Here is a 25,122-nt window from a genome sequence, read left to right as displayed (position 1 = left end):
CTTAGCTAGCACAATTTCGTAGGAATTTACTGCTTTGCTAATATTATTTTCAGGAATATACTTCATAGGTAATGGCCCTTTGGCTAAAAGTGTCTGAATGCTAACATACACTGTTGTCTGACTGTAGCTTAACACATTTGTTTTGTTTTTTATTTGAAACACAACCAGTTTTCTGTCGTTAATTTGACAATCAGTAGCCGTTTATTGTTTTGTTCTTTAAAGGTTCTATATGTAACTTTTTACATGTATCAATCGTTTTTTATCGCCCATTAATAAGCAAACGGTTAACTGATGTGAAAAAGTAGATGTTCACTGTCTATCTGTGTTGCCTGTATAAAAATTTTCCATGGGTCGTATTTTCCGTATTTTCCGCGAAAGAAGCTCTCAAAGGCGGACAAACTCATCACACACTCCCGCTCTCAGCCAGTGCCTGCAGAGACTGTCGTTTGTAGGATGGAGAATTTATACAGACACACAGACTCCTTCACAGACTTTCACATGTGTATGACCACTTACCTCCTCTGTAAACATTATGCCGGTAAATATCCAGTGTTTCTCGGCCGATGATGATGCTCGTTTGTGTACGAGCACACGAGGGAGAGCGAGCAACAGGTTACTGGTGCAGTTCGTCTAACGGCCATGCGGTATCACTACATACGCAGTATTTTTGAAAGTTACATATAGCCACTTTAAAGAGCCCCTATTCTGCCCTTTTTGGGGTTCGTATATTTAATCTATGTTCCTACTTTTGTACGTTCACAATAGCTGAAGTCTGAAAAAAGTGTCTGTTTTCATGTACTGCTCCTCCTTGCTCCCTCTCCGCTCTGAGTCCGTCAGCTGCACTCTGTTGAGCCCACACTGTTAGACCCCACGTGGGCCAAGTCTGCTCTGATTGGTCTGCCGATCCGCTCTGTCGTTATTGGTCAGTTGCTCAGCACGCTTTAAAGAAGTGGTAAGCGATGACTGTCAACCCTGAGCACGACTTCAGAACAAAATGGCTCTCTTAATAATGTGAAGGAACACTGATTAAATGACGAGATAGGTGAAGGGAACAGCAATATATGTTATTAATCGGATATGTTGTTCAATAGGCTTTAGGCCCAGTCACATTTCACCAGAGGTGTCAAGTAACTAAGTACAAATACTTCGTTACCTTACTCAAGTAGAAATTTTGGGTATCTAGACTTTACTGGAGTAATTATTTTTCAGCCGACTTTTTACTTCTACTCCTTACAATTTCACGCAATTATCTGTACTTTCTACTCCTTACATTTTTAAAAATAGCCTTGTTACTCCTATTTAATTTCGGCTTATTTTCATTCCGGCTTGTCATCGTTCAAAAAAACATACACAAAAAAAGAAAAACCTATCCAGATAAATCGCGCCATCCGGATAGAGTGAATTTGATTGTGGTTGGATGAGAAGTATAAACATATACCATTCCGACACCCTATTGTTTTGTACGCGATCCATCGCACCTGCACATGACACAAATCACGTCACACTCCAGCAAGGAAATAGCAGACTTATGTAGCCTAGCATGAAGATGTCAGTGGCAGAGACAACCATACAAGGGTAATTGTTACTAAGCCTGCCCTGGGGTACACCAATTTTGTAGTCCAGTTTTGTTATCTTACATCCGTTGCTCTCACAGATTCCTGCAGCTAAGCTTGGATGTACATTTACATTCCAATAAAGACTATTGATAACATGCCTCTGAAGTTTGACTTTTTGCACCATTACAATACTTATAGGCAACTAGTCATCATATCTTCCGCTCCATGAAACACATGTTAATGCTCAGTGGTACACATATATGGTTCTTTAATGTATTTGCATTGTACTGGTTCATTTTCAATGGGCATAAATGTGGCTGAAACAGGTGCATCCCAATTTTTTCAACATTAACATTTTAATATAACATTATAGTCATTATGTCCTTTAGAAAATATATAAGAGTATTTTTTTTCCCTTACATTACTTTTACTTTTATACTTGAATTAGTTTTGAAAACAGTACTTTTACACTTTTAAGCTTGAGTTGATACTTCAACTTCTACAGAAGTATTTTTAAACCCTAGTATTTATACTTCTACCTGAGTAATGAATGTCAATACTTTTGACACCTCTGCATTTCAGTAAAAAATTTAAAAATACATTCCATGGGGTCAGGTGTTGAGGTGTTTGTAGCTTAGAGCTTTTGTCCCTGGGTTAGAGGTCATCATCCTCTTTGTTGTGTTTAAAAGGCAGTGCTTTGAATAATCCCATAAGCCTCGTACAGTCTGTGCAGGAGCTTTTCTTTCTCATGTTTGGGCAGGAAGCACGACTCTGCAGAGCAGATGTTCTGTAAGACACAATAAAATCAATGAGATACACATTTTTTATTTCATTACAACCTTAAGAGTTTACTTTAAAAGGGATGCTTATGAATGTATCAGCCCAGCCTCAATTGGTTAGCTTAGCCAATGCCACCATGACCAAAGTCGAGCTTCATGTCCATGACATAGCGACCAGCGTGCATGTCGACTCTAGTGAGGAGAGGGCAGGGGGGAGACAGCTCTGTTCAATGTTTTGAATGTGGACTGCAGTACCCATTTCAAACGCTAGGTGTCAGAGTTTCATATTGCTCCTTTAAAGAAGATACTACAGCAATTAGTCTCTCTTCCTGCCTCATTAACGGGCGGCTGGCTTTAGCTTCAACTATGACAAAGAAAACAAATCGGCACCTTTTTCAAAATGTTCAACTATTCCTTTAATGACTGATTACAACTCAACCCAAATGTAAACCCGATGGTCCCTGAATGTGAGGCGCAAGTCCTCACACAATGTCTAAAATAAATGAAGACCTGTAGTGAATTAAAAGGATCTGAGGCCTCTCTTTGTGCAGCACAACATGTGTTCATGTGCCCTTTTATTCCTTATTTAATTCGCAGCTGAGAAACACATTGCCATGCGCAGCGTGTCCACAGCCCATGTTATTATTTCAAACCACATATTTAAAGGCCTTCACACTGTGAGCCGCTGTGATTATTATTCATGCTTTTGATCTCACCAGTCGTTTGAATTCCTCCTCAGTGAATCCCATGTGTTCGCGCGCAGTGCTGTAGTCGAGGTGCAGGGTGGAGTTGAAGATCAGAGGGTCGTCCGTATTGAGGGAGTAGTTAGCTTTGTCCTTCCTGAACCTGCACCGAGGACATTATGACATCCAGACAAAAAAAAAAAAGACTGCTATTAGTGCCACAAATCTGCTTTAAATTACACGACTATCATGTGAAATATACACTGCTCACGTTATGACAGGATGCTTGGTGAAGTCTGGGTTGCAGGCGCCGGTCAGCTTACTGGAAATAGGACACACCTGTAATCAGGAGAGAACAGGAAGCACTGAGAATTCCTACTGCTGCAGATGGTTCACTTCCAGTTGTTATATTCAAGGCTCCACCAGGTGTCAGTGTTTCACCTTATAACAGTTATAATGTGGGTACTGTAATAATACTAATTCTTAAATTAATTACGTTTTTTTTTTTAAGTTACAAAGAGATCAACATGCATAAAAGACATTAACTCAACTCAACATCATTTATGCTGCAACTTGTAAAGAAAGCTGCAGCCTAAAGAGCTTCACAAAGGAAGAAAAAGGCAAAAAAATAAGACCAATAGGGCCGACATTAGGGACGCCAGATAGCCTATAGCGGTTATGTCGTGCTTCCCATGTACGGTGGCTATAGTCCTCATCTCAGTGGCCGTGGGTTCAATTCCGACCACAGCTCATTCCCCAATTCTCTCCTCCCAACTTTTTCTGTCTCTCTTCAGCTGTCCTGTCCATTTAATTAAAAAATGCCCCAAAAATCCCCCTTTAAAGCTATAGTAAACTGTCTGTTTAAAAGGTTGGTCCTGGCCTATACTGTATTTACTGAGAAAATATAAATGTAATAAAATAATTAATTAAAGTAGTATTAAAAAAAGTCTGTTAGGTAGTTTATGTCATGCATTCTAAGTTCCTACCACTGATACATATTACATTGCTTTCTAAAATATATTTTTGTGTCTTATTTTGGACTTTAAAAGGTGGGTGTTAAGTATGCAATACTAGTTTCCACCGCTAGGAGGCTCCCTATTACAACAAAAGATAAGGCATTTACAGTTTTTTTTGTACATGAAGCCTCTGACAAGTGCCAAACAGTGAGAGTTTACCTGAATATAAACACAGAGACAAACACGCTCTCTTTGTGTGCAATTGTTGACCAATATAATGTCGCAGCTAATGTAGTTAAAGATGTGTTGTTGGTCTATGGCTTTTGTTTAAGTAGGACAGTGGATAGAGTAAGAAATCTGGGAGAGAGAGAGAGAAGGGGGAGAGTGGGATGCAGGAAAAGAGCCGCAGGAACCCAAGCTGCAAACAAGGAGGATAATGGCCTTCATGCAAACATCAGTGCAATGGATAAAAGAGTTCAAACTGAAGAAAAACAAAAAAGAATCACATCTCTGCAAAACATTCTTGGTTATGAGGCTTTTTCTTGAAATGCTTATAATTATATAAAGTTTTTTTTTTTTTTTTTTTTTTTACCTCAAAGTGCATTTTCTGATCCAGAAGTTTTCGGTACAGTGCCGGGTCTTCCAGGGTTCTGTAGCCGTGTCCAACCCGTTCAGCTTTCAGAACTTCCACAGCCTGAAATTATAAGACAGACGTCATGGACCATATATTTGCACACGTCAGCAGAAACTGAGGGTTATTTCTAGAAGCACACTCCCAACACTTGTGACATTTCTGCGCTGTCACTTTGAAAGATGTTTCCTGAGAGAGTGGCCTCTTGTTATGACAGAAACCCAACAGGGAGACATACTCAAGTTTTACACTAAAGCAAAAGAGAAAAATCGGCACAAAGAGTGACAAATAATCCCAGTATGAGCAGTCACACACATCGACTCTGCCCGCTCAATTACTGACTCTAACCTTCAACCAGAGCAGACGTTCATACAATCTTCTCTCAAGCAGAAGCAAAGATTCATAAAATCTGTTTTTCTCCTTTCTATTGTTAGGGTGTGACTTCTTTGTTCCGTGAACTTGCCGTTGGCGGTTTTCACTGAGCTGCAAAGTGAAGATAATGAAGTTCTCATATGACTCCACCACCCAGAATAGAAATGTCTCGGGTCATTGTCGAGGAGCAAGCTTACCTCCTTCACCACAGACGGCGGGCCCACCTCTCCTGCGTGCACAGTCCTGTGGACGCCAGAGCGCACCGCTTCCTGTCAACACAATCAATCAGAGAACACATCAGTAATTAAACATCTGGATTTCACATCTGCGGATAGTGCAGCATGTAATTATCATACATGACATGTTTTTGTACACGCCTGCTTTGACTCTGAGGGAAAACATCAATCCCCTCCCGCCCGATACATCGTTCCAAGAGTTACTCAATGTAGTTTGTCAGAGGCAGAAATACAGAATTATAGACAAGACTTCCCACTAGTTACATGATCTATTTTTGTTTTGGCATTCTTAACCTTGGACAGACCGAGTGGGGCTTTCTTAATCTGCACATGTGTATCTTGCAGTCATGTCCATCTTGCAGTCATGTCCTTGTGAAGATAACCTTTTAATATTCCTGTGGACTCTGCTCTGAGACTGAGTTCTGGTTCTTGTTAATTATTGAATCACTTCCTGCACAAACAGCTGGACAGGATTTCTTGTTAAAGTGTAGTTCTATAATAATAGTAATGAAATGTATTTATAAGGAAGTAAGACAACCTGGCTACAGTACTGGGCTTCAGGAGTAGAAATTAAAAAATAAGAATAGAATAAGAGTGGCGCCGGTGGCCTAGCGGTTAGATAATGCCCCATGGATTTGGAGTCTGTTGTCCCACCTGTGGCTCCTTTCCCGCATGTCATTCCCCACTCTCTCTTTAGCTCTGATTTCCAACTCTATCTTTACAATAAAAGGTACAAAAAAAACCAAAATAAACCTAAAAAAATAAAGATGAATTTAAATGGAATATAAACAATAATAAGATAAGATCATGAAAAACAAATCAAGTTGCACCCTATACACACATTGACCATTTCACATTAATAGGTAATAACAAAATAATACAATAAAGTTATGAACAGTGATTGAATATGTTTCAGAAAGAGCTCAATGATCACTCATGAGTTTGTATAGTGTAGTATAATTATGGAGAAATAAATTAATCACAGCATCACTTATCTGAGTTCCCGTTTGGATTTATGGTCACCAAATGAATAATTGACTAATATCTGTGTAGGTTCTCAGTCATCCATGTTAATGATCCACAGAGGCTTACATCTCTAGCTCCGTCCTCCAGATAGTTTAGAACTGAAGAAGCCTTTCGGAGGAGGAGAGGTGAAACGATCAAGCTTCAAATTGACTTATAGTTTGGCTCAAACAGCTTCTGTCTGCTCATATCTTAACTGAACTGTCACCGCCAACCTGTCAAGTGAAATAATGATAAAACTAGTCGAGTAAAAGAGCGGGAAACTTTGCTATTTGGGATGTTCAACTAACGGCTTCTTTCTTCTTGTTTCTAGAAAACTATGACTGGAAAAATAATTAAAAATCCGGGCTGACGTATTATGAATTGTCCCCATGAAGTCGACCGCACCCGTCCCTAATCCGAGCAGGTCATTAATTTCAGATAAGACTCGGTGCACACCCGCTCTGTTGTGTATTAACTGATTAATCTCAGACATTCATTACGCTCTGGCAGACAACGTTCATTACTTAGTGAGTTTTTCTCTCAGATAATCAATAAATGCTGCCTGAAAATCCAATTTGGATTTTTTTTCTGAGAGGCTCAGAGCTCGACAGAAAATTGATTTGTGAGTATTAGGTTTCCCTTTGTCACTGTGTGAGTTACAGCTTGAGACTATTCTCTGACGAGGGAGGAAAGTCCATCCAGAAACTCTCATTTATAACATCAGAGCCACTAAGTCTGAGCAGCAGGTTAACAAGATGACAGGCCTGTTACGGACCCCCCTCCAACCCCCCTCCCCTTGAGGAGTTTAGTGCAAGCAGTGGACAAAATTGTCCTCAGCTCGAGCTGCAATTGCCTGTGTCCTGCATTGTTGTGTTAGCATGCTAATGTTAGCGCTCTTTAGTTAGCTCGTGGCTTCACATTGCATGTAAACTAACACTGAATGACCGAGATCTAAAAACGCTAACATGACGTCCACATAAGCAGTGAGTATGTTCTTCTTCTTTTCTCTAGTCCTTGACTAAAACAGCTTTATACACAAGGGGAGGAGCCAACCGTCCCGTCAATGTTAACACACCAACAACAACAACACAGCCATCGGGACTCATGCTTCTCGCTCATTGTAGACAGTCATGACTCAGAGGACATATTTGATTTCTGCTGTGTTTATGTGTAAAATGTCACACATTATTTCTTTAAAACATTTTTTTATCTGGACTTATCAGATGAATGTTTCTTCAATTTTCTTGTAATTAGATATTTTTGACAAGAAATTAGACAAGATTTGCAATGCAGGGTCTCATCAAAGTCAGTAGGATTCATCTTCTGGTAATCCATCCTGTAGTTGTCAGAATATTTCAGTCTGGATCATTACTCTCCCTAAGACTCAAAGCTGCTGGCTTGACAAACTGAAAACCCCTCTCATCTCTGTAAAGTCCACATTCTTTATAAGATTCCTGAAACCTGCTGATGCGATAAACAGAGTCATATTTCTGTCCTCCTGCAGCCTGTGGGACCCTGAGGTGGACTCTGTGATTGTAAAATAATTTTACTGCCTTTATATGACGTAATAACCTTAATAAATAAAAATAAATGCTTACTGTACTTTAGAGCCAAGATAAGCACTCCTTTCAGTTTTTATTCCGTCTGCAGATCAAATCAAAGGATTCTACAAAAACACTTTCAAGGACACGAACACTGTACTCCTGTTGAAGCAGCAAAACAAACTCTCGCCATGACCGTTATTCACATATGGAAACACCTGCTTAAAATAGTAGAAAAACTAAAAACTTGATAAAAAAATAAAATCAGATTTCTCTGAATATTCAAATGAAAACTGGAAATAAAGGTTAAATTCCCTCCTGAATAATGGCTCATTTATTAGCTTCCAACATGGATACTGAAAGGAGATCTGCACTCCCTTTAGTCTCTTTTTGTCTGTCAGTACGTTTACGTGCAGCTAGAGAGAGTCAGGATTATTGTGTCAAGTCTGACTCAAACTGGACTTTTAAAATACATGTAAACTTGTTAAACTGACTATAATGGTATTTCTCAAAGTCTGACTGACACACCTAGATAATGCGTCTGAACTCCTCAGTCGGACCCAAACTGGACTAGGTGTTCTGCACATGCTCCACAATCCCTGCGCCTTGTTTTTCCCCCAGAAGTCAAACGGCATTCATATTTAGCAAAGCAGGGGTCGTGTTGTCATCTGCCCTTTCAGATCTCACCATAACTTAGACTTAGAGGGATAGCGTGCATCACATTGGACCCAAAAGTAAAGCACAGAGCATGTAAAAAATGTACAGAGCTGTAAAGATGTCCGTGTTTTCACCGTTCAACATACAACCACGACTTTGCCGTTTGCTAACTTGTTAGCAAGGTCAACCGGGAAAAGGTCCAATAGTAAGTAGCTGAAAGGACGCATATCACCACCTTCCATAGAGCAGTCGGATACATACATGTACCTCTGTCAATAAACTGATTCTCCCTTGGTGCATGTATACGGGGACAACCACAATATTCCAATTATGTGGCCTGGTCGAGCTTTAAACGTAGCTCGACTTAACTGTTCATGTCAAGGAACTGACAGTTTTTTGTTTTGTTTTTTAAGACATATTTTTGGGCTTGTATGTCTTTATTTGCAAAAGGTCAGACTTGAACCTGAATGGAGGACTATAGGCTCCGTACATGGGGCGTTACCAAACCCCTGGGCCATTGGCTTCCCATTGTTGTATTACATTTTGAAGATTGCAGATCATGCTTTTGTTCAATGTTTTGAGGGGGCTATGTGACATCTAGTTGTAGATTCTGTTCATGAGTAATGCAAAAACATGCCTGTCCTGTCCTGAATCCACGTGATTGATGCTGTGTGTCTGGTATGTAATGATCTGACTTAGGTAAAGCTCACCTCGTAGGCTTGCTTGTGTCCTGAGTTGGTTTCACAGTTGAGCGATTCGTCACCTGCCAGGTCGATGGCGACCACTCCTTCATGGCGATATTTCTTACACAGCTCCACCACCTCCATGGACCAGTCTGGAGAATTAAAAAGAAAAAAAACATGTTAGTCATCTCAAACACCGTCATGAGGATGATGTGTAGATGAAATGTGATGATCGGCTCAGGTTCAGCATTTTTCTACAGCTACGACAGCGTTAACTAAATCTGGGTAGTAACTGTAAAAGTCTGACTGGTTCTTGCAGAAGTCATTCAACATTTTAGAACATATGCTATTTTTATTTCTTCTGAAGAGTTAGATAAAAAGATATAAACTACTCTCAAATCGGTGCAGTACTTATATAGCTACTGACAGCTGCTGCTTAGTTTTCTGCTGTTTCAAACCTTTATGCTAAGCTAAGCTAACAGCCTCCCGGTATTTTTAAGTTATTCGCTCCTTCCCTTCTTAAGTCTATTATTTTATGAACATAATCTGCGTTCATAAAAAAGGGACATGTGTTTGTGATGCCATTTCATTTATTTTCTGATGATGCTTTAAGTTACTGTCGCTTTAAGAAGAGCACACTGTTGTTGAGCTGAGGCTTGACTAGCTGTGGAGTCGCATGGTTTTCATACCGTGTCCGTGTCTGAACTTGTACTATTACGTTTTCAGTGTCATCATGTTGGGATCTCCATGTGTTGAAACAAAGGTCCGGCCTGAAGCCACAGAAGCCTGAGTACGAGTACTTGAATGACTCTTACTCCCAGCATGCCCTGCAGAAACAATCCCAGCATGCTCTGCAACATCTAACACGTAGGTGTTAAGTGTAGGGTCGATAAAAGCAGCCGCCTCTCATTGTTCGATCTCTTCACGTGTGGTCTCCCTACACCAGAGGATACCTCTCTCCACAAGCTTCCAGCTTCAGGGGAGCCACGCATTTCAACCTGGCCGACTTCCAAGGCCTGTTTTAGGAGTTTTTGGCACAATCTGTAACTATCTGGTTCGAGCACGGAGAGATTCTTTCCTATTATTCTCGTCAACGTCGGTGAACGCAACTGGACAGGAGTGCTACAGACAGCCACATTGTCTCAAATCTGACTCCTGCTGCTGTCTCTTTTCATCTGCCACGGAAACCTGCCTGAATCTGTTGATTCAACAGATTGAAGACCAACCGAACTTTGAAACAGTCATCAGAAAAGTGATTCCAAGTAAGGCTTTAGTCTGGGCACAGAATAGTTTAGGAAGGTTTATTCTATACCAATTGATAATTGTGCATTATTGTTGACTGAACGTCACATTCTGTGTATTATCTGCTGTAAACTGCTGCATTTGTTTTTGTTGCTGAACCGCCATGTTCGCCTCTATGTGTTTTCATTCAATGCTATGGTAGTTTACTTTCAGTTAAATGCTTTCACAATCAGAAAGACCATCCACTGGCTTTCTGGTGTTTAAGTAACAGTTACTGAACTCAGCGCAGAGAGCTAAAGCTAAGCCACACGGCTTCCTTTGTCTTTGTCCACCATTTTGTACCTACACCACATGGTGCTCTCATGGTGCCCTCTATCCCCCCCCCCTCGCTCTCATGACCACACACCCACACAAACACACACACACACGCCACGCTGTTTGTTTGTTTGATAATGTTGGCTTAGATTAGTTTGTAATAGTTATTTGTTTGATTAAGTTCATTGATTTTTATTGGTGTAAATTTAAATAAATTCTGTTATAATTTAAGAGAGTTGTTTGTGATTACTGGTTGTATTTGCATTGTGATATAAGCTGGGTGCGAGGGCTTTGTGTACGGATTTCACGCCTTCAATTTATTAAATATAGTTATTAATTATTAATAATATTAGTAATTAAGTTACTAATTTGAGACTGATTTTAGTGATATTTTGGTTATACAGTATTTCCCTGATTACAGGGTGGTGCCCCCCGAGTTGATTAAACATAGTTTAATGATATTGTTATTATGTTATTAATAATTAAAAATAATTATTAAAGAACATAACCAAAGTTGACTTGATAAAACCCCAACAATCCTGTGGATTACTTTCTTGTGAAGTGAGTTTTTGTTTATAACCTCACAGCGGCCTTGGAGTGGATGATGTCTTCAGCTACATCAGGGGGACACGTGTTTGCCAGCACTACCAGCGGGCTTACAGTTTTGTAAAGAAAAAGAAAGTCTGTAACCACTGGAGGATGTTACAGCATGCTTTTGCAGAGCTGTAGTGTAACGTTCAGAATATCAGATATGAATTGCACTTGGCTGTTGGGTCACAGGAAACAGCTGCATGAATGACTTTTCTCTTCAGATACCGCTCATGGTTATTTTAACTGATGCAGCTCATAAACTTGTAAGGCTTTTGATTGTACTTAAATAAATCTTGAAGATTCATGATCACCGGGGTAGTGAAAATATGTGGACATGGTTGTTTTTTTTCTGTTGTTCTGCTGCTCGTTATCTATTGAAAGAGAGCTCTGAGAGAGAGGACAGGACAGTAAGGAACCTTAGCTCACAAGGTTGTTTGGGCAGACATGGGCACGAACAGTTCATTACTTGGCATGTGGCGCATGCAGCATAGAATGGACCTGGCTTTGATATCGAAGGCCCTCTCGCCCTCGCCGAGGCCCTCGTTGACCAGGTGCACCACATCGTCTGGACTCACGTCACCTCTGAGTTAGAAAAGAAAACCACACTTAATACATAAACGTCACACTTTTCACCAAAGGATGCAGCAGTTTAAGACAGACTTACTCTTTCTGGTCCCATGGTAGTGGATCCACTTTACAGTTAGCCAGGAAGTGCGGGCTGTATCGCACCTCCACGTAAATCACTCCCTCCTTAGCTTTGTCCTCAACGAACTCATAGGCTATCCTCTTTATGGCCTCCCTGTCTCCTCTGAAAAAAAACAACAACAAAGAAAAAACACAAAATGAGTGACAGCCCCCTTTGGTTTAGATAATCTCTTATCTCAGTGATGAACAGAAACACATCAGCAACTGCCTAACCCTTATCCACCGTCTTAAATACAGATGCTTTTAAATGAGCATGTAAAGGTTTAAACAGTGTTCCTGATGTGATAATTCATTCAATTTAACATCTCCTACTACACATCTTATTAGTGATGGTTTCCTTACTTGTACAACATAACTGCATTATCAGCAAAATAAATAAATAATTTTCTTACTGCTGAGTCAAATTTTGCAAAGAGGGGATTTCTTAAAAAACAAAACAAAAAAGCAGCATTATTTTTTCTGATTTTTATATATAGATATATATATATATATATTATTGTACAGGACAGCTGAAGAGAGACAGGAAATGTTGGGAGTAGAAAGTGGGGGATCACATGCAGCAAAGGGCAGAGGTCGGATTTCAAGCCTAAGGCGCGCCATAACCATATCATCGCCTATAAAAAACAAACAAACCAATTATTTGATTGGTTCAACAGTAAACTGATCCAGAAACATTAATTTATTAAAGTTTTTTTATAGCCTATAACCTCTGTACATAGGACGCATGCCCAAACCACTATGCTACCGGCGCCCCTGACCTGAAAATATTTAGTTTAAAAAATGTGAAGTTTCTTTCATTTTTAATGGTAAATCTTGGAATATTGTTTGCTTTTAGGAAGTTGCTACGAAACACAAATCTGTCTATAACGTTTGGCTTTTCTGCCTATTCACTAAAAGAGAATGAAGAAAAGAATTCAGGAATCAATGATGAAAACAATCAGAAGTTGTAGCTTGTAGCTGCAGAAGACAAGAGTCGTATCAATATCAGATCTTAAATAAAGTTAAATATAGATCTCCTCCTCCCCAACCCCTAAACTTTCATACAGTCCCTAACCTTTCCATTCTCACATTTTACATATATAAAATACAGACATATTTGTCTTCCCCGCACAAAATCTTTAGAGAAACACAGCACAGACTCTGTCTTTCCTTCACTCGCTGCAGCACACTTTCCGTCCAGCATCGCGTGATACGCATAACAACACCTCTTCCAGCATTTCCACAGGCACCTGTTGTTCTCCAGTGTCCAAACACACCACAAACGCATCATCAACTACAGCTGAACAACAGTTCTGCATGAGCTAAACTCAGCTAGCAGCTTCCCCTATGTTCTTGACTCTATGCTGCACAGAGGCGTTTACAGAGCCTCGATACAGAGGACTCCATTCAGCTTAACAGTCCAACCACGACAGAGCGTCATTGTTGAACATTTTCACGGCTGTCAAGTATCTGAAAGGCTGGATTCTGTCTCACATTAGCCTTATCACTGAAGACTAAATATAAGACGGATGACACTGGAGAAAGTCTTTTTGGAGGTTTGCTCTCTTCTAAGTTTGGCTGTTAAACTAAACACATTCTTACAAATGTTGTTTTACAGTTTTGGCGGTAAAATCGACTCTTGCACAATCCTGCTGTGTCTTACGCCCTAAAACCATCACAAATCACTTCCCACTTTCGTTTTTAAAGACTCTGAATGCATCCCAGCTGTACAACTTCTAAACATTACTGCATTCCTGTGATAAAAATGTGACAAAATTTTGATCAGCTTATACTTCCAACCAATCTTTCTAAAAGTCATCCAATCTACCTTAAACTCAGTCAGAGTACAGAAAAGAACTTGAGGATGAAATCTTCTTCAGATCCTGTACAGTCTTATATGCAGAGGTTATCACTGCTCAACACAGTTGGAGGTTTCCAATGGAAACAAAAGGTTTTTAGTGGTTTTAGAGCACATAAACTGTCAAGAAACTTTGCAAAGCTGACCCTGATGAAGCCCACAAGCCGAAACTTTTAGATCTGATAAAGTTAATAAAGTTGATCATCACATTTGAAGTGGTGCTTGAGCATTATGACCTCATGAAACTTGGCAAAAACATCAAAAATAGATAAATAGAACTGTGATGTGAGTTTTTGGTGCAAGCATGGAATATTGGCTCAATAGTACCGCCTTCAAAAATAGACACCTGCACACCTGCACACCTAAAAATGTGAAGCAAAGTTCAGGACAGCCTGTCCATTAAATCTTTGATTGTAAAAGATTAGAATGAAAGTGTTTGCCTTTGCACAAAAGCCATTTAAGCTTGTTGTAACATTTCTGTTTATTGTAGCCACTTACAGGTGACACACAAAAACTCCTACCAGGCGCACATCCAATTCACATAAAACCTTCATAGCATTCCTGTGACACATGATCTTTAATCTCTAAAATCTTGACCTGTGCCCTTCCTGCTCAGCCAGAAAAACTGTGTTCATTATGAAACTAAATCATCTGCAACGTCATATCAGCACTTACGCAATCACATGCATGTACTCGGCGAACTTCCCCAAGAAGCTTGTGAGGGTGCCCGGCTCCTCCACAATGATACGCTTTGTCATTTCCTCCACGGTGTCTGCTGGAAGACGGATGCCACGCCTCCTAAAAGGAGAATGAAAGAAAAGTGATACGGTGTTCAGGGACAACGTTTGAGTCAATGAGAACATTGTTTAATTTTCAACCCAAATAAATAAATCCAGTTTCCCTGATATGCTCTGCTTTTGTGAAGTGGAACATCAGTCTGTTGTTTATAGGCCGAGCTAGTAACTCGATGAAAAAATTGATTATTGCCAAAAAAAGAAACTTTGGAGGAGGACATACTGGCTGCTGCGTTGTTGTCAGAGAAGCCAGCACTTCAACATAGCAAATCAAACTGAAAGTGAAGTGACTTACTTTGCAACATCAAGAATAGTCGGAACTCTGATGGCTCCATCGAGATGCACATGCAGCTCAACCTGAGGATGACACGATAAACAATAAGTCAGACATTAAAACTCTTTATTTTTCATTAATGTGGATTTTCCCGTATACAAATGACAGATATCCAGTAGTTTAATAAAAGAAAGAGCAGTAGTGTGGGTGTAGAAGTTCAGCGTTTTGGCGGCAGCTCTTCATGAATGCTTAGCATATGACTTCAGCGAGTGCCAGCGGAGGGTCAAGGAGAAGTAAATGTTCTCCATCCGAGAGCTGTGAGTTATTCTGACAGATGACACAGATACATCTACACTCCTCATTGAAACTGCTGAGACGACTACAAGCTGCAGCTGTCAGGGTTACATTTTTAAATTATCCACAGTCCATTAACCATTAACCACGGGGATGGTCAAGGGAAAATGAGCCCTAAAAAGTAAGAGAGTGATGGGATCCTACTAGACATAGTGTTTTCTGCCAATATCTTAAACAAGAAGCTAAAGCATTTAGTCAATTAATCAATCAAACATTTTAGAATAAATAGAACACTTTTTTCTCTTTGTTTGGGCAGTGGTTTGAGTCCATTTTCAAGTAAAATCCATCTGCCGTTTTATTTTCTTTCTGACATTTAAGAGACGAGCAATATACCAAGGACTTGTTAAGCGAATTAGTCAATAATGTAAATAATAGCTAGTGTTGTACATCAGTCTTGGTTTTTCTTGGATTTAAAAGCATTTTTACTCGGCCTTGTCTCGGTCTCAGACTAGGTGGACCAGTCAAGACCACCGCTGACGGGCTATCTTTCCACGTCGTCACTGTGATTAGAAGGAAAACGCCTCTTTCTAAAAGAACTAATAACTTCAATTCATTCATAATTTGATTTTCATCCCCCGGTCATGGTCGCAACCTTTCCGATGTTACAGTGAGTGACACACCTGCTGCACACATGATGATGATTTTGCAGTGATATTTATGGTCCTGGTCTTGTCTCGGTCTCGCCCTGCCTTCGTCTTGGTTTTGGCCTGATCTAGATCTCTAAATGTCTTGGTCTTGTCTCGGTCTCAGAGCACTCTGGTCCCGGGTATGTCTTGGTCTCGGTTAGTGTGGTCTTGACTACATCACTAATAATAGCTACAGCTTTGCAGCATTTGTGACTTAACAATTCAACAGGCAACATACAGTATTTCTCTCTCTGGGCATTTCTCTCTGATTTGATGCAGCAATGGTTCAGTCGAAAAAACATGATGGCCAATCCGATTTCATAGAAAATTCTGAATGAAAGTCTCATGACAGTCTGTGGATTTCTTGGACATCCTCAATCAAAGTTGATACAACTCCACTGGCACAGAGAAGCAGCTCATTTGCAGTAAACCTTTTAATAGAAGTCACAGTGAAGTTTTTTTAAATCCTTGATTTCATGTTTTAAAGAGAGATACATGTTATAAGAAAGTTCAGTGAGTTTCAGAGGCTTTTAAAAGACCTCTGGACAACTAAACATAACAGCATAATCAAACGTCAATCAGAAAAATGTCCTTCAACTCCCTTTTGGATGCAAAAAGATTAAGAAATGGAGCCAGTAAGTTGATTCATGATACCAGATGAGCGCTTGCAGCTGTTGCTCTGGAAAACTTCAACTAAAACAGAACAGCAACCTTCTGCCAATAAATGAACATTTCTCATGAATTACTACTCATCAATCATCAATCCTAAAAATAACTGCACATAAGTCCACAACTTTTTTATAATCCAAATGACTCAGCTTTCAAGCATGAACACCAACTTACATTAGAAATTTGAATTATTTTGTATTCTTTCTTCACCAAATATATTGTGGAAATATCAAGAAGATAAACTTTGGTAACCTGTAAAAAGATTATTGAAGTTGTAACACAATTATAACTAACTGCTGATGAATAAAAGCCTCAATTGTTTGTCGATATGCAGACGATATTGCCATGTTTCTACCTAAATGAACAAAATGATACCTCATGTTGTTCATTTAGGTAGAAACATCGCATGTGTACATCTAAATCTGTGTGAGTGCCTCATATGTTTACATCTGTGTTTGTTTCCACAGTATCATTGGATTGTTCATGGACAGCAAACAGATGGTTGACAAATCATCCAGCTCAGGAATTCCCCTGCTGATAGTTTCTACACGCACAAAACTTCCTCTATTAAAATGTGGAGCTTAGTTCTCTCAGTAATAAGTGCTTACACTGGTTAGAATCTGCTTCAAAGCGATCCAAAATGATTTCAATTTCAAGCAGCAATGCCAAACATTCACTGGTTTCTTTAATCTCAAGGATTAGCTGATTTTCTTTGTTTGTATATCATCCTAAACTGAATATTTTTCGGATTTTGGACTTTTGATTGGACAAAAAAACAAAAACATCTAAAAGGTGAAATGTGGGATTTTCAAAGTTTTATAAGAGAGCTATTACTGGCCAGAAATACAAGCATGGTGCTGCAAGAATGAGTAATTATTCAATCACCATCTACACATAAGATAAATCACTTCAGTTAGTTTCAATATAAAATGCTAAAAACATGCTCGCTATATAAGAACTTATCACACATGCTATTAAGCTGAACAAAATGAGTTTTGGAAGATTGCACTGTGGAATAAAAACAGACATATTTCACTCTTTTCTTACATTTGAAAAAAATAATCAGTTAATTTTGAAAATAATTTGAAGAACAAATGTTGAAGATAGCAGTTTTCTCGCTGATCCACTATGATTAAAGTCAGCTCATGAAGTATGTATGAACCAGTGCGGGTTGCAGCGACTGCCAGTGACCCCACTCCAGCCTGCATGGTATCAATTCTGCAAATTAATATTTAATAACATTATCAGGGAGCAGCCGGCACTCCTCGAGAGCTCTCGTTTTACAACTCAGAGTCTCTGACAAACACATTACAAACTCACACACACACATTGGAACATTATGAGGTAACACAGTCATTTTCTGTCCTCTTATCTGCCCTCAGCTCAGACTCCAAAGGGCACTGGGCAGACAGGTATAGAGAGGCAGTATACGTTCATGCTCATGGCAGTTAAAGGTGCATTTCACTTCAAAAGGCTTTGTTATGCAATCCATGCACCAATACTATCTCTAAAGATATGATGCAGAAAAGTTCAGAAGTTCAAGTCTTCTATTGGAGAGAGGAGAAGCTAAGGTGCATGAGTTGGAGGATGATTTTCTCACCAAAACAAGCATGCATAAAAGTAGAAATACTGACAACAATAGCTAGAAAAAAGTCGAGAAATAAGCCTGATATCTTTGTTCAATGACATTACTGAACATATATTTCATAAGAAACACAATAAAGAGGTGTATACAATTAAGTTTAAATCTCTTCTTACATCAAATTGGTGCAGCAGCAGCGCACTCTCACAGGAGATGTTCTTCCTTTCATTAAATACGGAATTCAAACACGCTACAGCGAACATGTACAGTTTATGTTTAATGCAAAACTTCAATTAGGCTATTCTCTTTTAGACTATATGTCCTAACCGGTTTTTTTTCTCTATAAACCACTAGGTAAGAGGTGATTTAAACACGGCTGGTCACACCACAGTCACTTACTGATCGCAGAGGCTGCTATGTAGTGGCGATCCGTTTAAAATATATCTCTTTAGTCATCGGAGTCACACAGCTGACGAGTTTCAGTTGCACCTCGACATGTGATTGCAAAACTCGGGATCGAATTCCCGATCTTCCCGATTAAGAGACCACCGACTTCACCACTGATCCACACTCTCTTGTCCCGGAAGTCCCAACAATATTATGACCGTATTTACGCACACATCGGCGTGCGTAAAAACCGGGAGTGATTATGCTAATGTAGTAAATAATTAAAATTTTCTTTAAAATAATTCATGCTAACACTACGGCAATGTTGACGTAGGCCTACCTTAGGTTTGTTGAAGACCACTTGATCAGAAGAGTGCTCGGCCATATTGCACAACCTGCTGCTGCACAGAGCGCTCAGCACTGGAGAGCCGAAACCTTTCACAGCTCGTATAGCTGGAAAGCTCATGACACCCCTTTGTTCTGATAGGCAGAACACATCACAGAGAGATTCAAACAGTGGTCCACAGAGCAAAGCAAGGAAGGGTCTTCAGTGAGAAGATGATACAGTGTGCAGGAACACAAGGAGATTTAAGCAGGTGGATTAACTGCAGCTTTGTAGCCATGTGAGAGCTTTACTGTGGAGCTAATTAATTATGTTAAACCTCGTTACCGAACAAATTGAAGGATCGATGTTCAGAAGCGATCTCTGCATATGTTGGCTTAAGGAAGCTAATTATTCTATAACGTGTTTGAGTTTGCTGAATTGGTTGTAACAAGAAGATACACATTTAATGTATGTACCATAAACACACATCGTCTGAACTGATATACATGATTTTTTTAAAAAGTTGAATAAGATAAGATAATCCTTTATTTATCCCACAACGGGGAAATATACATTGTTACAGCAGCAAAGAGCAAAGATTGCAAACAGAAAGTGAACACAGTACAATTTAAATAAAAAAGAAAAATTAAGAATGTACAAAAAAAATAGATTCTAAAAAATAGATTAAAAAAAAAAAATAGATCAGCTGAGCTGCAGTTTTGACAAAAATGTAGTCCGTAATAATGAGAGATGACAGCTTAAACACATTTCTGCAAACTTGTTTTCTCCAGGCTCAGATGAAAGGTTGAAACATTGCTGTCACGTCTTGAACATATTGTTGAGTTGAGGGTCCAGGAGGCCTCAGTCAAAAGCACAAACAACAGATACAACAATGATGTAATCGGCTGTTTTTTAAGTGCACCACATATATAATTAATAAGACTTTCTAGCTCAGGGTAGCCAGGAGGGGCTCTGACTTATGAAATGTTAGTTTTAACATGGTTCCAGTTAAATTATCACTCTCATGTGTTTCTGCTTTGGATGCTGCCTGAGGATTTAACCCTTCAGTGTCTTCTCCTGAAACTAACACAATTAGCATCACTAACTCGTGTCCAGCTGACTTGTATGTCTGCTCCCACTTCTTCTTCTTCTTCTTCTTCTTCTTCTTCTAAGATGTATGTACTTACAAGTGCTGACAGAAGAATACAAAACAGATTCTTTGTATGTGTTTTTAGAGTCTGTAGCTGATCTTAAAATATGTTCATGTCCTTTAAGGGGGTTTATAAAATATGCTTAAAGTGCCTTTAAATCTGTCCTATATGGTTATTTATTTTTGCCCAAAGGCTCAGTCACAGAAAACAGATATATAATCTGTCATTAACTCCAACAAAAAGCTTGACACGTTGGTATCTGTTTCCTGCCCTGAGGTTTTGCAGTTTCCTGCTGCCAATGAAATGTAGCAGAGGGGAAGTTTGAGCTGAACTGTGGTACTGAAAGTTTCTAACATCTTTTTTTTTTTTTAGCGTCTGGTGACTCAATGATCTACACCTCTTGTCATCACTTTATTCCTTTCTTAGTTTGAGTGAAAACATCTTTAAAGTTAAAACCTTTAGAGGTTTTGTTTCTGTGTGACAGCACCGCCTTGTGGCTGAAGCTCATCTGCTCAGCAGATGTTTCAAAGTGATCTAATCACACTGGATTGGATCAGAGTTTGAAAGAAAATGATGCTGAAAGCAGACTCAACCTTTATTTAATTGATCCTGATAAAAAAAAGTCTGTGTTCTCAAATCTAATATAAAATACCTCTTTATGACTTATAAAAGCCAAAGATACCACCAGCATGAAGAACCATCATGTACACATGTGCGCCTTGACTCCTGAAGTTCTCAGGGTGAGCTGCATGTGTGATCGCAAATAGACATATTTTTCTCTCTGACTTTATCCCGAGTTTCTCCTGACAGCCTTCTAGTATTTTTTATTGCATGAAGTCCAAGTGAGCCGATGTGAGAACGTAGCAGGATATAATCAGGATAGTTCACTTTGAACGAGTGAGAGGTGACATTTATTCCCCCGATTTGGTGCAAGACCAGACTGTATTCACCCAAACGCTACGATCTCCCTGAAAGTAACTAAACTGCTGTATTATGTTTTCATAAGTATGGGGTATAATGGACTGTTGCTTTGTCTGCCACTTCCATGTCGTTCTTTTTACACAATGTCTTGCCTCAGGAGACCCCAACCAAATACACCACAAGGGAAACGCCTGAAGCTTGAATTTCAGACATGCATTTGTGAAAATGGCACAAAAAAGATCGGCAGAGAGATAACATAAACTGTATTGTCCAGAGTCGCATCAGACAGACAAACAGGCAGATAAACAGACACTTTGTTGATCATATGTTGAAAATTAAAAGCATCCAGTAGCATCTTACAAAACACACACATGACATAAAACATTTGTTACATGTACTGCTCCCGCTGCTGAGACACGCCTCTCACTCATTGTAGACAGTCATGACTCAGAGAGATGCTTACACACTGTATTTATGGGAGAAATGTCCCAAAAGTCTTCCTTTAATATCAAAGATATATATCTTTCATGTGAAGCAGTTTTGAGAAACTTTCAGTGTGTGTGGATTTTGGCGCCCCCTTGTGGACAAAGTATGAAGCATGAAGCTCCATTTAGAGCTCTGGTAATCTGGGTTTTTGTAATCCCGAGTGGTCTGAATCTGGATAAAACTGATTTTCTTTGAAAAACAGGGACTAAAGAAAGATAGATTACCTGATCCTACATGAGAAAAACAAAAAAGATTTCTTAATCTTCATTCTTACTCAGATTAATTTGACAACAACCCGGACTGGATTTGAATCACATTTATTTCAACTGTGTTATTGGAAAGGAAAAATCCTCTCCTCTTTTACCGCTTCATGTATCTGCATTATGAGGTGGTTAGGGTTTCAATATCTCGTAGTTTATCTAATCATGTAACTAAAGATAAGGGGGATTGTGCAAGGAATGACTCTGAGGTCAAATATGTTTGATAATCTGACAGCTTTGGTTTAACTTGTGTTTGCAGATTTTAAACGAGAGTAAAACGGAACTTTGGAATCATGTGAGAAAAACTACACAACATAATGTGACCCCCCAAGTATATACCAGTGTTGTAGTGAAGACCACAGACATTTAGGGATTGAGGCCGAGTGAAGTCCAGGACCAAGACCAAGACCGGAGATGACGCACACTTATTTTATTTTATTTTTATTTTTATTTTTTGTTGTTTATTTATCTATTTATTTTTTCTTCATTTAATCCTTTTCTACTTTTTTTAAATTTTATTTCTTGAACAGTATGCTTAACCTGTCTATACGCTATCGCGCTGGATGCTGCCTCTGTTATATTTTGAATTTGCATACTGTGTATATATTTGTATATTGTATTATATATGTATTATTTCCTTTTCACCACTGGGTGTTAAAAATATTTTAAAAAATGTTGAAAATATGTGTAAGTACAATGATCGGAAACGTTAATGTATTGTAATGAAAGTATAAATATATATAAAAAAGACCAAGACCGATTTCAAGTACTACAACACTAGTATATGCTCATGTGGGTTCATTTTATATCCTGAAATGAGCAATTCAGCAAATAAAAAAACCCTTAACTTTACATTTTCACTTCTCCAAGGCCTTGTATTTCCCTTTGTCTCAGATGCTCCCTCTTTCATATCTCCATAATTGGTCTCACTTCTGATCAGTTCCTGCAGTTACCCCGCCAAATCCTTACCTTCAGAATCCCCCATGACCAGCCGCACTGTGAACCAGTCTACTTTATCATGTTCTTTAATTGTCTTGGTTATTTTACACCTCACAATTAGTTTTTTCTCTTACCTTAGCTGTGCGTCTGAAATCAGTCTCAGTCTGACCCTGCTCCTTTAGGATCTGTTTGCCTGTGCTGAATGGTCCTCTGGTGTCGACCCGAGCCTGCCTCAACTTCAAGTTAGGTCCGTAGGTCGACTTGTTTGTCTTCAAAGGCAAATTATGAAACATCCTGAATAGACGTGGCAAAAATCAAATGTTCCCAATGTAAATATACTGAAGAGCTAGGTCCTCTGGATTTGTTGGTATTTTCTCTGTCTTAACATGAATGGGATGGCAGTTATTCCAGTTGGTTGTTTTTTGTTCAAACATGTTTCATAGATGTTTTGGTTCTAGCACACCTCGCCTCCCCCGTTGGACAAGAACGACAGCCCTGCCCACTCTGGGATGTGGAGTCTAGAGGTATTTTAACTTTGTGTTGTCACAACTAAAGGTGAACCCACAGACTTTCCTAACTGAAGAAAAGTTTTAAAATGGCCTAAAAAGACAAACATATAACAACTGAATGAACTTTGAGATGCATATCTTTACCTGAAACTGAACACACACTCTTATTTTGAGATGTTTATTAGCAGAACTGTTAAAGGGATACTTCACCCGTTGCAACATGAATCTGTGTTGACATTGGGTCATATATGTAGAAATGTGAAATACATTTTGAAGTTGGTGTCTTCTTGTCTGAGAAAAGACAGAAAGTGTCTTTTTGGCTCATGTGGATGAAAGACACCAAATCCCAGAATGCACAGCACCGCAGGCCACTCCCACTAAGGTCCAAATCAGAATCAGAAATACTTTATTAATCCCAGAGGGAAATTCGATCGTTACAGTTTCTCCAAAATATACAGTATAGCAGTAGAAATATAGAAATAAAAACATTTACAGACATATTTACTTCAACACATAAGGACATTTCCTCAACTGATTCAGAGATTTCTTCCAGAATTGATCTTGGAAATTCCTGTCAGAAAACAGACTCTGTCTGTGTCCATAGACAAACAGTGAGAGCACCGACACTACCAGTCCGCCCCAGCTCGAGCCGGCCCGGGCTCCTCGTCCTCACCGCCGCCGACAGGCAGGCATCATGTTTCAGGCAATATAGCAATACAGCTGCGAGACAGTTGCTGCCAACAGGCCGGCAACCAGTGGCGGCCCCGGCACTCAGCGGCCGCAGCAGCCAAAACACAAGACCGGCCTGTCGGCAGCAGCCGTCTCGCCGCTATATTTATATTTTTGCCATTATCAGCTTTCTCCATAGAGCCTGTTAGCTTCCAGGCAATATGACGGACGTTAAGTTTCGATTCTGGGAGTGAGTTCCCACCCACTGATCTGTGATTGGTCTGTAGCTTCAGTGGTCAAAAATAGTAGTAGTAGTTTCACCCCGGTAACAGCTTCCAGTGATGCAAAAATCGTCATGTTGCGTCACTGGAAGTTCCTTTTCAGACTCAGAAATACAAAGATTTCACATCTCAGGGGAAAATGAGGGCGGGATGCACGACCATTCAAAAAAACTACCAGGTTTCTAATGATACAAAGATTAATGCAAATGTGTGAAGTATCCCTTTAATCGTTAATTAGCTTTATGAATCGATTTTTTATACTTAGACGTTCATTTGAATAATTATTATAAGAACATATAACTTACAGTAAATTTGGTTTCCATTAACATCATTTTCGTTACTTTAATTCAGTTTAACCAGCTCAAGTCAGCTGACCTCATTTGCTCCTGACTCGAATAGACAAGACTGCCCATCTCTGTTGTTATCTCGTTTTTACTGATGGATCTGTTATCATGTGTAATGCCGGATTTGTAAAGACTTTGAAACTTCTTGCCACTAGGTGGCGCCAGTGCACTGCGCCACTGACATGCCTGTTTCTTCTCAGGCTCTCATTGGTTACTGTACCCTAGTAACGATGAATGGAAGGTCCTAATTGATAAAATAAGGTGTCAATTAAAAGGTCAGAGGGCATGATGAATATAACACATAGATACATTTTTAGACAGATGACACTTTATTGATGCAGAGGGAAACTAAGGCATCCAGTAGATAACAAGACACACAACATAAAACAGATATTACATCCATCAACAACTGCTGTGATATATATTAGAAATAGATAAATAAAATGAAAGGATATATCCAATAAAAAGCATACTTACACAAGCTCTAAAATATAAAGAGTTAACATATAATAGGGCGATATATAATTTGATATTCAGAGCCTAATAAATAAGAATGGAATAAAAACACATCAATAAGATGCTATTTATCATGCAACCGTCATTTTTCTCAATAAATTAGATTTTTAACCTTCTTACATTTACCTGTATGACAAGATGTAGTTTAACTGATGTTGTTCAGTTAGAGTTTTTTCATGGCCATTCAGCCATCTGTCCTCTCATGCAGGACCCCCAGCTTCAGTTTCTGATCAGTGCACCACGTGT

The 25,122-nt window shown here is 39.3% G+C and overlaps 1 protein-coding gene and 1 long non-coding RNA gene across 3 annotated transcripts; both read right to left on the bottom strand.

The window, feature by feature from the left end:
* Positions 1-1,807: 1,807 nt before the first annotated feature.
* On the bottom strand, positions 1,808-22,865 carry ada (adenosine deaminase). 2 transcript variants are annotated; one of them, XM_061058119.1, is made up of 11 exons: positions 22,692-22,865; positions 14,879-14,940; positions 14,465-14,587; positions 11,912-12,055; positions 11,714-11,829; positions 9,127-9,251; positions 5,175-5,246; positions 4,567-4,668; positions 3,290-3,357; positions 3,052-3,181; positions 1,808-2,343 (listed from the first exon to the last, which is right to left on the bottom strand). In XM_061058119.1, the coding sequence occupies exons 1-11, from the start codon at positions 22,848-22,850 to the stop codon at positions 2,239-2,241; spliced, it is 1,206 nt and encodes a 401-aa protein (XP_060914102.1). In that variant the 5' UTR covers positions 22,851-22,865; the 3' UTR covers positions 1,808-2,238. The 2 variants fall into 2 exon arrangements, with proteins under 2 accessions (XP_060914102.1, XP_060914103.1); XM_061058120.1 differs by lacking the exon at positions 22,692-22,865 and adding an exon at positions 18,816-18,971.
* On the bottom strand, positions 5,436-8,092 carry LOC132990075 (uncharacterized). Its single transcript, XR_009675959.1, has 2 exons — positions 6,501-8,092; positions 5,436-6,269 (listed from the first exon to the last, which is right to left on the bottom strand). It is a non-coding gene; the product is annotated as an uncharacterized LOC132990075 (long non-coding RNA).
* Positions 22,866-25,122: the final 2,257 nt, after the last annotated feature.

The sequence above is a fragment of the Labrus mixtus genome, chromosome 15 (assembly GCF_963584025.1).
Source record: "Labrus mixtus chromosome 15, fLabMix1.1, whole genome shotgun sequence".
NCBI lineage: Eukaryota > Metazoa > Chordata > Actinopteri > Labriformes > Labridae > Labrus > Labrus mixtus.
Note: the sequence above shows the minus strand (reverse complement) of the source record. Positions and strands in the feature narration are given on the sequence as shown.